Genomic DNA, 12,975 nt, shown 5'->3' with positions numbered 1-12,975 from the left:
CGTCTAATTGCTTTGCACACCTTAATTGTACAATATTTGCACATTATTTTATTTTTTTAATCCTTCAAGCTCTGTCAAGGTTGTTGATCATTGCTAGACAATCATTTTCAGATAGTTTTTACTTAAATCGGCTTGAAAATCTAACTAGGCCACTCAGGAACATTCAATGTCACATTGGTAAGCAACTCCAGTGTATATTTTGCCTTGTGTTTTGGGTTATTGTCCTGCTGAAAGGTTAATTTGTCTCCCAGTGTCTGTTGGAAAGCAGACTGAACCAAGTTTTCCTCTAGGATTTTGCCTGTGCTTAGCTCTATTCCGTTTATGTTTATCCCCCCCAAAAAACAGATCTTGTCCTTGCCGATGACAAGCATACCCATAACATGATGCACCACTATGCTTGAAAATATGAAGAGTGGTACTCAGTGATGTGTTGGATTTGCCCCAAACAAAACACTTTGTATTCACGGCGCAAAGTTTATTTCTTTGCCACATTTAAAGTTTTACTTTAGCGCCTTATTGCAAACAAGATGCATGTTTTGGAATATTTGTTGTTGATCCATCCTCATTTTTTTCCTATCACAGCCATTAAACTCTAACTGATTTAAAGTCCATATTGGCCTCATGGTGAAATCCCTTAGCGGTTTCCTTCCTCTCCGGCAACTGAGTTAGGAAGGACGCCTGTATCTTTGAAATGACTGGGTGTATTGATACACCATCCAAAGTGTAATCACTAACTTCACCATGATCAAAGGGATATTAAATGTCTGCTTATTTTCTTCTTTTTTATCTACCTGGACGACTTCCAATGCCTTCTTTCCGAGGCATTGGAAAACCTCTCTGGTCTTTGTGGTTGAATCTGTATTTGAATTTCACTGCTCAATTGAGGGACCTTACAGATAATTGTATATGTTGGGTACAGAGATGAGGTAGTCACAAAAAAAATGTAGTTAAACACTATAATTGCACACAGAGGGAGTCAATACTAAGTTAATAGTTATTATTAACTTATTTAGTGTAGCAATAACAAAGGGGTTGAATACATTTCAGCTTTTTCTTTTTTATTAATTTGTACAAAAATCTAAAAACCTAATTCCACTGACATTATGGGGAATTGTGTGTAGGCCATTTTAAATTCAGGCTGTAGCACAACAACATGTGGAAAAGGTCAAGGGGTGTGAATACTTTCTGAAGGCACTGTACATGATCAAATCGAACTGTGGTAAGGTGTTTTGGAGATGGTGGCCATTATAGCACAGAGTCTGCCTTAGCATTAGTACACATGCTATGGCAGGCCTTTGCAAGCAAGTCAAATTGTGTTTCTGTTTTGCTGTCATTAGCGTTAATGTTCTGTTGTCATTAATATTGGTGTTGACGTACATTTTGATATTGTTGTCATTCGCTAACATTGTTATTAGTAGTAGTTTATTATTATTACAACCGTAGGCTGTGCTTAATAGCTAAAAGCTGAATTACAGTACACAAAACAAACAAGTAACTTAGACAAAAACAATTTTAAAATCAGTAAGTCAGTCAGGAGCTGAAGGATGGTAATGGGAGTTGAAGCAGTTCAGTTGGTATTGAGAGCGGAGGAAGCGTTGATGTCTGAGGTAGCCGGTCAGTCAGAGTTCGAGAGAGTCAGCTCGGCAGCCGGTGCAATGCACCTCACCGTCCCCTCACATCCTCCTGGCTCTGCCTTCGTAGATGGTTAGCTGGCTAACCACTTCTTTCCACTAACACTGTGTAGCACCCACTTGAGTGATGCTACTCAGAGCCATGTATTTAGAAATAAATTAATGGATCTGATGCTACTTATGCAGACACAAAGGCGCTGGAAGTTCACCACACCATTCTTATGGTCAGAATAGCTTTGTAGATCAGTCGGCAGAACAATAGCGCTTGTAAATGCCAGGGAGGTGGGTTCAATTCCCAGGACCACCCATACATGTATGCAGGCATGACTTTAAGTCGTTTTGGATTAAAGCTTCTGCTAAATGGTCTTTACACAGAGTACAAAACATTAAGAACACACTCCTAATATTGAGTTGCACCCCTCCCTTTTGCCCTCAGAACAGCCTCAATTCGTCGACGCACGGACTCCACAAGGTGTCGAAAGCGTTCCACAGGAATGCTGGCCCATGTTGACTCCAATGCTTCCCATGGTGGTGTCAAGTTAGCTGGATGCCCTTTGGGTGGTGGGCTATTCTTGATACACACAAGAAATTGTTGAGCGTAAATTGCCGAGCAGAATTGCAGTTCTTGACACACTCAAACCGGTGTGCCTGGCACCTACTACCATACTCTGTTCAAAGGCACTTAAATCTTTTGTCTTGCCCATTCACCCACTGAATGGCACAGATACACAATCCATGTCTCAATTGTCTCAAGGCTTAAAAATCCCTCTTTAACCTGTCTCCTCCTCTTCATCTACACTGCTTGGTGCTTGCCTACGGAGCTGTGAGGGGAACGGCACCTCCGTACCTTCAGGCTCTGATCAGGCCCTTACACCCAAACAAGGGCACTGCGTTCATCCACCTCTGGCCTGCTGGCCCCCCTACCTCTGCGGAAGCACAGTTCCCGGTCAGCCCAGTCAAAACTGTTCGCTGCTCTGGCACCCCAATGGTGGAACAAGCTCCCTCACGACGCCAGGACAGCGGAGTCAATCACCACCTTCCGTAGACACCTGAAACCCCACCTCTTTAAGGAATACCTGGGATAGAATAATCCTTCTTCCCCCCCCAAAAAAAGATATAGATGTACTATTGTAAAGTGGTTGTTCCACTGGATATCATAAGGTGAATGCACCAATTTGTAAGTCGCTCTGGATAAGAGCGTCTGCTAAATGACGTAAATGTAAATGTTAACAAGTGACGTCAACATGAGATCCTAGCTTTCACCTGGATTCACCTGGTCAGTCTATGTCATGGAAAGAGCAGATGCTCAATGTTTTGTACACTCAGTGTATATACAGTATTATATTATCTTCACTAATCATCTCCACCTTTAAGGAAAATGCTAAGTAAACATTCTGAACAACTGTTCCCCTAAATCCCAGTTGGCAACATTGAGAAGTTTGTGCTTTAGCAGTGTCTACAATGGCTTGTGTGACCTACAGGGTGAATGTTAACTCAATGGGACTGATAGACCACTGAAAACCATTTCCTAAAGACATTTAATGAGAGTATACAACAAGGCCCCTTAGATCTAAACACTGGAGAGCTGTACATGTGGAGGGTGTCTTTGTGGCTCGACCTACTTGACTTTAGCGGCTTCCGGCACACTCTGCAGGTCCTCCTGGAACATTAGGACTTTGGGGTACTTCTTCTCCAGGATGGTGATCAGGTAGTGGAGGAGGGTGATGTTCCTGCATGCGCATAGACAATAGATACTTTCAGCACTAGTACCATAGCATGGGTCACATATGCACACACCCATATAATGACATCACTCCATACAACACATGCAAACAGGTTGCTTCATAGAGCGTATCACTACAGCGAACTCATCACACTCGTCATTTTAATTATAGTTCTTCCTCTTACTTGTCTATGCTCGACTTTGTGTCTGCGATCTTGTTGAGCGAGGACACTTTGAAGCCATAGGCATTGCCCCTCTGGCCTTTGTTCATGTAGTTCCCAAAGGCCAGCACCACCTCCAGCAGCTGCTTCAGATTGCGGCTGTGCAGCACCTCTTTGGAGGCCTTGATCAGAGCTGAGGAGCGAAGAAACAAAAAAAGACACCTGAACTGTAGGGTACTTCACATGTGTGTATACAGTGGACCTCATTGTGAGTTTTTTATGTAAGGGTTTGCCAAGAAGCCCCACACAATCACACACACCTTCTACTTTGGGTTTGACCCCTGCAATCGTCTCTGCAAACTTCTTTTTGAAGTACAGCGACTGTAGCTTCTGTTGGTAGTGGTTTATCCTTTGAGCAAAAGAGGGAGAGAAAGAGAGATGGATTATTAAAAAGTGCAAAAAAAAGTAAGGGAAAGAAATTGATATGTCCTGAAAGGAGGTTGGGAAAAAGTCAGATATAGGATACAAAATTGCCCAGGTCACATTGGAAACATGACAAGATCTTGTTATCTAAGTCAGATAAAAAAGGAAGAAGCCCTCGTCCCTATTGATATGGTCGGATAACCATCTCGGCGTTGGCTGGCTAGACGTGAGATACTAAGATGGATTGTTGAAGGAAGGCAGAGCAAACACAGAGCGACCCATTTGGCTGAACTAATCACTAGGGCGTAGCTATCCACACTTCAGTGCCGGGGGGGGGGTCGCCTTGGCTACAGGGCTCTCAGAAACCAAAACATTAGTTGGACTATGGTTGAAGGACAAAGCCAGTTCCTGGAAAGAAGCACCCCACGTCTCCAAACACAGGATGGGGAAAAAACGCTACTACACAATTCATTTTTATGGTGTCTAATAAAGAGGGAGTGTAGTTTCCATGGGCATGTGCTCCTTGTTTGTTTTATGATTCCCCGACTGGGACATGAGGCTGTTGTGCATCTATGACGAGTTTCCTGTTTGGGTTGAGAACATATTGATGAAGAAAGAGTGTCGTTCTTGTGGTTATATCGAACACAGTTAACAGTAAGCCTGGGAATTGCCAGGGACTTCACAATATTATCAAGATACTTAGGTGCCCATACGATATGTATTGCGACTTTTAAGATTCTCACAATTCTCTTTGTATTTCAATTAAATACTGCGGATTAATTACGATTTGATGTTCCAAACATATTGCTCACTATATGTATGCTGCAGAGAGAGAAGAGAGAGCATGAGAAAACACGTTTTGAACAGTCAGGGAAATACACTATACAGTATATACAAAAGTATATGGATACCCCTTCAAATTAGTGGATTCGGCTATTTCAGCCACACCCATTGCTGATGGTGTATAAAATCGAGCACATAGCCATGCAATCTCCATAGACAAACATTGGCAGTAGAATGGCCTTACTGAAGAGCTCAGTGACTTTCAACGTGGCACCGTCATAGGATGCCACCTTTCCAACAAGTCGTTTGTCAAATTCCTGCCCCACTAGACCTGCCCCGGTCAACTGTAAGTGCTGTTAATGTGAAGTGGAAACATCTAGGAACAACAACGGCTCAGCCGCAAATTGGTAGGCCACACAAGCTCACAGAATGGGACGGCAGAATGCTGAAGCGTGTAAAAATCATCTGTCCTCAGCTGCAACACTCACTACAGAGTTCCAAACTGCCTCTGGAAGCAACATCAGCATAATAACGGTTAATCGGGAGCTTCATGAAATGGGTTTCCATGGCCAAGCAGCTGCACACAAGCCTAACATCACCATGCGCAATGCCAAGTGTCAGCTGGTGTGGTGTAAAGCTTGCTGCCATTGGACTCTGGAGCAGTGGAAACGCGTTCTCTGGAATGATGAATCACGCTTCACCATCTGGCAGTCCTACAGATTAATCTGGGTTTGATGGATGCCAGCAGAACGCTACCTGCCTGAATGCATAGTGCCAACTGAAAAGTTAGGTGGAGGAGGAATAATGGTCTGGGGCTGTTTTTCATGGTTCGGGCTAGGCCCCTTAGTTCCAGTGAAGGGAAATATTAATGATACAGCATACAATGACATACTAGACGATTCTGTGCTTCCAACTTTGTGGCAACAGCTTGTGGCAGGCCCTTTCCTGTTTCAGCATGACAATGCCCCCATGCACAAAGCGCGGTCCATACAGAAATGGTTTGTCGAGATCGGTGTGGAAGAACTTGACTGGCCTGCACAGAGCAATGACCTCAACCTTAATTAGAACGCCGACTGCGAGCCAGGCCTAATCGCCCAACATCAGCGCCCGACCTCACTAATGCTCGTGGCTGAATGGAAGCAAGTAGCCGCAGAAATGTTCCAACATCTAGTGGAAATCCTTCCCAAAAGACTGGAAGCTCTTATAGCAGCAAAGGGGGGACCAACTCCATATAATGTCCATGATTTTGGAATGAGATGTTCAACGAGCAGGTGTCCACATACTTTTGGTCATGTAGTGTAATAGTCCCGAAAGCATGTTGGCTCACTTTAAAAAGAAGAGGGAGAACAAGCAATAGGATGAAAAATACTGGAGTTTTGGCACAGGGACTGTACAACCGACTAGCGCTTGTTAACTCTACCTACAGTAGCAAAATAATATTGATATTTGGAGTCAAATATCGTCCTAATATCATCCAAAATAATATTGGGATATGTAACTATCGATCACTAGCTAACAGGGCTTTACTACTGCTCTGTCACTGTTGCAGTAATTGCCAAATATTCTTAAGAACGACAGCTAGGCAGCGAACCCAAGTCAGGCTTTAGGGTGGGTGGTCTAAGCAGGGAAGTTCCCTATGTCTAAATTCATTTAGCAGACTCTTTGGTCAACAGTGACTTACAGTGCATAGACTAAACAGCGAGATACACTGGCAGGAACAGGTCGAAATACTACGGTGTCGTTGGCTCCTCTCTGAGACGGTGAGAATAAAAAAAACCCTTCTCAACATGGGACTTGTTCTGTTTTTAAGTAATGGTGGGAATCATCCATTTCTGTGGGAATGTGAGAACATGGGAACCAAGATCTTGTAACGAGTAAGTTAGCTTGCCTATGACCTGTAGACTTGTGAGCTCACCAAGATAATGTTGAGTCTTAACTTAACGAGCTTAACATGGACTTGTAGCACAGCGGGTTCAGGTTCAAACCCTCGACCATCACAAGTTGGAAGAATTGTGTAAAAAAAAATAAAACACTGTATGAATATTGCTAAAACACATTTTATCGAATCAGGCCCTTGGTCTACTTCTCTCTCTCAGATCATCCTACCTGCTCATCTCATAAAGGAAGCGGTCAGCCTTGGCCATGCGGTCCAGCTCATGCTTGTGCTCCTCCAGGAGGTCCACGTCACTCTTTTCTGGAATAAACTTCAGCATCTGAGGAGGAGCCATGAAAGTGACTGGCCATTCACTAGCAACATATGTAGCATAGCTAAACATTGCACTGACATAAATCTAGCATATCACTTACAATATTGCAATGGAATCTTAAACCTCTCTTTTTATGATGTTTATGAAATGGCGGTGATAATTTATGTGGATGTAATCCAAAGATGCATCCTGTTTGTTTGAAATCTCATCTATTTGATTTTGCTCACTGAGAAACAGAAAATGTCAGCCCATGTGACATTGGAGCATACCGATTACCGGTGTGCTGGACTTTATCTTTTTAACAAGTATATGTTTTGCTCCATGCACCTGGAAGCACATTTAGGTGTGCAAGTTTACTGTTTCAAGCCTATGTGATTTTGCCATAGACTCACCTGCTCCAGCATGTCCTTGGGGAGGTCCTCCTGTTCATCCATGGTCAAGATAGCCCTCTTCATCTCCTCATTGGACAGCTTCAGCCTAGACGACAATCACAGGAGATGTCAGCCACTTTCAACCCACAGGAAAACTCAAATCAACTACAGGAACTAACACTAGAACCACCATTAATACTTTAACTGTTTTTGAGGCATCATGTGATTTGTAAGTTCAAATAACTCTGCCATTGTGAAAGTTGTTCTGCCCATTCTTGACCTTAATATATGTGCGCATTTAACACGCTGATGTTGATAGAATTTAAATATCACTGACATAATTCGTTTTAAGCACTTCTAAGATTCAATTGGAATATGCCTCAGCTTTCTACTTTGATGTCAAGAGCACGTCAACAAGAAGTGCCACGAAGCCTCAACCTAAACAAATAGATCATACTAAATGTATAATTCAAATTTAGCCTGCAACACTGAACTTCAAACCACAGGAAAAGTAAAGTAAACTGTGGGAAAATCATTTCCCCAGACCACAATGAGAAACACTGCCAAATTAACTTTGCCTTATTGCCAGTTTCCAGTTCCTGGCACTTCCTAACCGGTTTGTGTTTTCAGACATGTCTTTCAAAAGTATTCTAAAGCCATGGCTTATCACAAATTCAATTTTGTTGAGTAGACTGTGTGCATGTTTTGCATCTACAAAGCTGTGTCCATAACATTCAATTAATGCCATTTATTCTTGCACAAAAAACAATATATTTTCTTTGCTGTTATTGATGATGTATTTTAGTTGTTGGTCGGAGCATGTCTCCGGAGCCGCGTGTATTAATCCCGCATCAGTCATTTCGGCCAGCAGGTTAAACTACAAAATGAACAACTCAGTCAAAAATAACGCTTTTACGAACGGCACATCACTACTAGTCTCAAGAGGCCATGGGCTACACATTAGCCAACATGTTTAACACAGGCAGCAATAACTAGCGGCTACTTCAACTCATTGTTAGTTCATCCACTGACCACCACATTTAGGAGCATAGCTAATTACAGAAATATAGCTATTCAGCGAGCTAACTTACTGGCCAGGCAGTAGCCACTAACTCATCGTGAATGCATGACCTATTCTTTGATACATTTGGGTTAACTTGGTCATATCATGCAACACATACCAGACAGTTTGTGGAAAGATAAAAATAACAGTTAGTTATATATACTGCTCAAAAAAATAAAGGGAACACTTAAACAACACATCTGAATGAAAGAAATAATCTTATTAAATACTTTTTTCTTTACATAGTTGAATGTGCTGACAAAATCACACAAAAATAATCAATGGAAATCCAATTTATCAACCCATGGAGGTCTGTATTTGGAGTCACACTCAAAATTAAAGTGGAAAAACACAATACAGGCTGATCCAACTTTGATGTAATGTCCTTAAAACAAGTCAAAATGAGGCTCAGTAGTGTGTGTGGCCTCCACGTGCCTGTATGACCTCCCTACAACGCCTGGGCATGCTCCTGATGAGGTGGCGGATGGTCTCCTGAGGGATCTCCTCCCAGATCTGGACTAAAGCATCCGCCAACTCCTGGTGCAACGTGGCGTTGGTGGATGGAGTGAGACATGATGTCCCCGATGTGCTCAATTGGATTCAGGTCTGGGGAACGGGTGGGCCAGTCCATAGCATCAATGCCTTCCTCTTGCAGGAACTGCTGACACACTCCAGCCACATGAGGTCTAGCATTGTCTTGCATTAGGAGGAACCCAGGGCCAACCGCACCAGCATATGGTCTCACAAGGGGTCTGAGGATCTCATCTCGGTACCTAATGGCAGTCAGGCTACCTCTGGCGAGCACATGGAGGGCTGTGCAGCCCCCCAAAGAAATGCCACCCCACACCATGACTGACCCACCGCCAAACCGGCCATGCTGGTGGATGTTGCAGGCAGCAGAACGTTTTCCACGGCGTCTCCAGACTCTGTCACGTCTGTCACATGCTCAGTGTGAACCTGCTTTCATCTGTGAAGAGCACAGGGCGCCAGTGGCGAATTTGCCAATCTTGGTGTTCTCTGGCAAATGCCAAACGTCCTGCACGGTGTTGGGCTGTAAGCACAACCCACACCTGTGGACGTCGGGCCCTCATACCACCCTCATGGAGTCTGTTTTTGACCGATTGAGCAGACCCATGCACATTTGTGGCGTGCTGGAGGTCATTTTGCAGGGCTCTGGCAGTGTCTCTCCTGCTCGTCCTTGCACAAAGGCGGACGTAGCGGTCCTGCTGCTGGGTTGTTGCCCTCCTATGGCCTCCTCCACGTCTCCTGATGTACTGGTCTGTCTCCTGGTAGCGCCTCCATGCTCTGGACACTAAGCTGACAGACACAGCAAACCTTCTTGCCACAGCTCGCATTGATGTGCCATCCTGGATGAGCTGCACTACCTGAGCCACTTGTGTGGGTTGTAGACTCCGTCTCATGCTACCACTAGAGTGAAAGCACCGCCAGCATTCAAAAGTGACCAAAACATCAGCCAGGAAGCATAGGAACTGAGAAGTGGTCTGTGGTCCCCACCTGCAGAACCAGTCCTTTATTGGGGGTGTCTTGCTAATTGCCTATAATTTCCACCTGTTGTCTATTCCATTTGCACAACAGCATGTGAAATGTATTGTCAATCAGTGTTGCTTCCTAAGTGGACAGTTTGATTTCACAGAAGTGTGATTGACTTGGAGTTACATTGTGTTGATTAAGTGTTCCCTTTATTTTTTTGAGCAGTATATATATATATATATATTTTTTTTTTTACACTGATCGGACAGTGAAACAAAAATAGATTGGTATACTACAGGCTTTTATTTATTTCCCAATTAATTTGGTCATTAAACTGAAGCTGGGTTTCACAAGTCTTTTTGTCGGTGCTAACTGCTCATACCGGCGGCAAAATCCAGCGAAACAGACGGCTCTGTAGCGTATTTGTGTAATTTCACGCACTCAAGAAGGCTCAACCAATCACCCGACGGGTTCTATGTCGAGAGTCATGAATATTCATACCACCATGAATATTCATAAATAGAAGAGGAGGAAAGGCAGAGAGTGGGGAAACAGGAAGTCTCGGAAAACAGGACCAGAGCAATTTCTATGTCAAAGAAAACCTGCCTTGGCAGACAGCACATTGTCGCCTGAGAACTTAAATGCACAGAACACTTATATGAACTCCATTGCTGAAATCGCACCTGCCCCTGCCATTTTAGACCAAACACAAAAGTATTTATTTATTTTTTATTTAACCTTTATTTAACTAGGCAAGAACACATTCTTATTTACAATCACGGCTTAGGAACACTGGGTAAACTGCCTTGTTCCTGGGCAGAACAACAGATTTTTATCATGTCAGCTCGGGGAACCGATCTAGCAACCTTTCCAACGCTCTAACCACTAGGCTACCTACCGCCCCTTATTATTATAATATGGTTGTTGCTAAAACAATTAACTTATGTTGCTAAGCAGGCCATTTTCTCCCCGGGACTCTAACAGGAGTGTACATGCAAGTTCAATAAAGTAAACTCAGCAAAAAAAGAAACAGCCCTTTTTTCAGGACCCTGTCTTTCAAAGATAATTCGTAAAAATCCAAATAACTTCACAGATCTTCATTGTAAAGGGTTTAAACACTGTTTCCCATGCTTGTTCAATGAACCATAAACAATTAATGAACATGAACCTGTGGAACGGTCGTTAAGACATTAACAGCTTACAGACGGTAGGCAATTAAGGTCACAGTTATGAAAATTTAGGACACTAAAGAGGCCTTTCTACTGACTCTGAAAAACACCAAAAGAAAGATGCCCAGGGTCCCTGCTCATCTGTGCGAACGTGCCTTAGGCATGAGGACTGCAGATGTGGCCAGGGCAATAAATTGCAATGTCCGTACTGTGAGACGCCTAAGACAGTGCTACAAGGAGACAGGACGGACAGCTGATCATCCTCGCAGTGGCAGACCATGTGTAACAACACCTGCACATGATCGGTACATCCGGAAATCACACCTGCGAGACAGGTACAGGATGGCAACAACAACTGCCCGAGTTACACCAGGAACGCACAATCCCTCCATCAGTGCTCAGACTGTGTGCAATAGGCTGAGAGAGGCTGGACTGAGGGCTTGTAGGCCTGTTGTAAGGCAGATCCTCACCAGACATCACCAGGCAACAACGTCACCTATGGACATAAACCCACCATCACTGGACCAGACAGGACTGGCAAAAAGTGCTCGTCACTGACGAGTCGCAGTTTTGTCTAACCAGGGGTGATGGTCGGATTCGCATTTATCGTCGAAGGAATGAGCGTTACACCGATGCCTGTACTCTGGAGGTGGATCGAGGTGGAGGATCCGTCATGGTCTGGGGCGGTGTGTCACAGCATCATCGGACTGAGCTTGTTGTCATTGCAGGCAATCTCAACGCTGTGCGTTACAGGGAAGACATCCTCCTCACTCATGTGGTACCCTTCCTGCAGGCTCATCCTGACATCCTGACCCTCCAGCATAACAATGCCACCAGCCATACTGCTCATTCTGTGCGTGATTTCCTGCAAGAGAGGAATGTTAGTGCTCTGCCATGGCCAGCGAAGAGCCCAGATCTCAATCCCATTGAGCACATCTGGGACCTGTTGGATCGGAGGGTGAGGGCTAGGGCTATTCCCCTCAGAAATGTCCGGGAACTTGCAGGTGCCATGGTGGAAGAGTGGGGTAACATCTCACAGCAAGAACTGGCAAATCTGGTGCTGTCCATGAGGAGGAGATCTACTGCAGTACTTAATGCAGCTGGTGGCCACACCAGATATTGACTATTACTTTTGATTTTGACCCCCCCTTTGTTCAGGGACACATTCAATTTCTGTTAGTTACATGTCTGTGGAACTTGTTCAGTTTATGTCTCAGTTGTTGAATCTTGTTATGTTCATACAAATATTTACGCAGTTGACAGTGAGAGGACGTTTCTTTTTTTGTTGAGTTTGTCGACTCTGCCAAATGCCAAACTCCAAATACAACTGTTATTATCTGTTTATGTAGATCTGTTAAGAGCAAAATGACATTGTATTTTCTAAAATATAATTCTACTTGTCCTACTGCTTACTAGACTGCCCATTGATGGGAGCATCTTTGTCTCTGGTGTCTTTAAATGGCATTGACCACAGCTGTTCCACAGATCATGTTTGCTCCTCAAAAATCAGGCTTCCGTCTTCTGAGGGCACCCACTTCAAAGGGATCATAGTACTCCATTCAATCCCTTTGGAGAGCGTCCGCATGGGTGGTCTCTGTTAAAGGCTTTTTGAAGCCCATTAAAAACCATTAAATGAAATGTATATAGGAGGGGCGGTTGATTTTAGCTAGAATTCTGTGTCACAGCCCTTTGACACTGGGATTGTGAATTGCGAGATGGGCCAGACTGTAACGGGAGCTAGTTTGGTGTGTGTGTGTGTGTGTGTGTGTACAGTTTTTACTTGGGAAACCTAATAAACGCATTGTAAAATAAAAGCTAGCTATGGAGCAACTTCTTCATATCACACCACATCCTCTGACTGAGAAACCTCAACCTCCTAGCTTTTGGAAAAAAATAAGTTGTACTCCTATGATCAACTCTTGCAAAACCACACCCTTTCAATAAATTGTTAGA

General features: G+C 43.8%; 1 protein-coding gene across 6 annotated transcripts in view; it reads right to left on the bottom strand.

The window, feature by feature from the left end:
• Positions 1–12,975, bottom strand: part of LOC106571498 (disheveled-associated activator of morphogenesis 1) — a 136,720-nt gene that overhangs the window by 8,286 nt on the left and 115,459 nt on the right. For all 6 annotated transcript variants that reach the window (XM_014144661.2, XM_014144665.2, XM_045695770.1 and 3 more), the window contains 5 exons: positions 7,321–7,405; positions 6,828–6,934; positions 3,836–3,924; positions 3,540–3,708; positions 3,254–3,361 (listed from right to left, as the gene is read on the bottom strand). In XM_014144661.2, the coding sequence (XP_014000136.1) occupies positions 3,254–3,361; positions 3,540–3,708; positions 3,836–3,924; positions 6,828–6,934; positions 7,321–7,405 (558 nt within the window). The remainder of the gene's footprint in view (positions 1–3,253; positions 3,362–3,539; positions 3,709–3,835; positions 3,925–6,827; positions 6,935–7,320; positions 7,406–12,975) is intronic.

This window comes from Salmo salar, chromosome ssa15 (assembly GCF_905237065.1).
Source record: "Salmo salar chromosome ssa15, Ssal_v3.1, whole genome shotgun sequence".
In the NCBI taxonomy this organism is placed as follows: Eukaryota; Metazoa; Chordata; class Actinopteri; order Salmoniformes; family Salmonidae; genus Salmo; species Salmo salar.
This window is presented reverse-complemented; position numbering and strand designations above follow the sequence as displayed.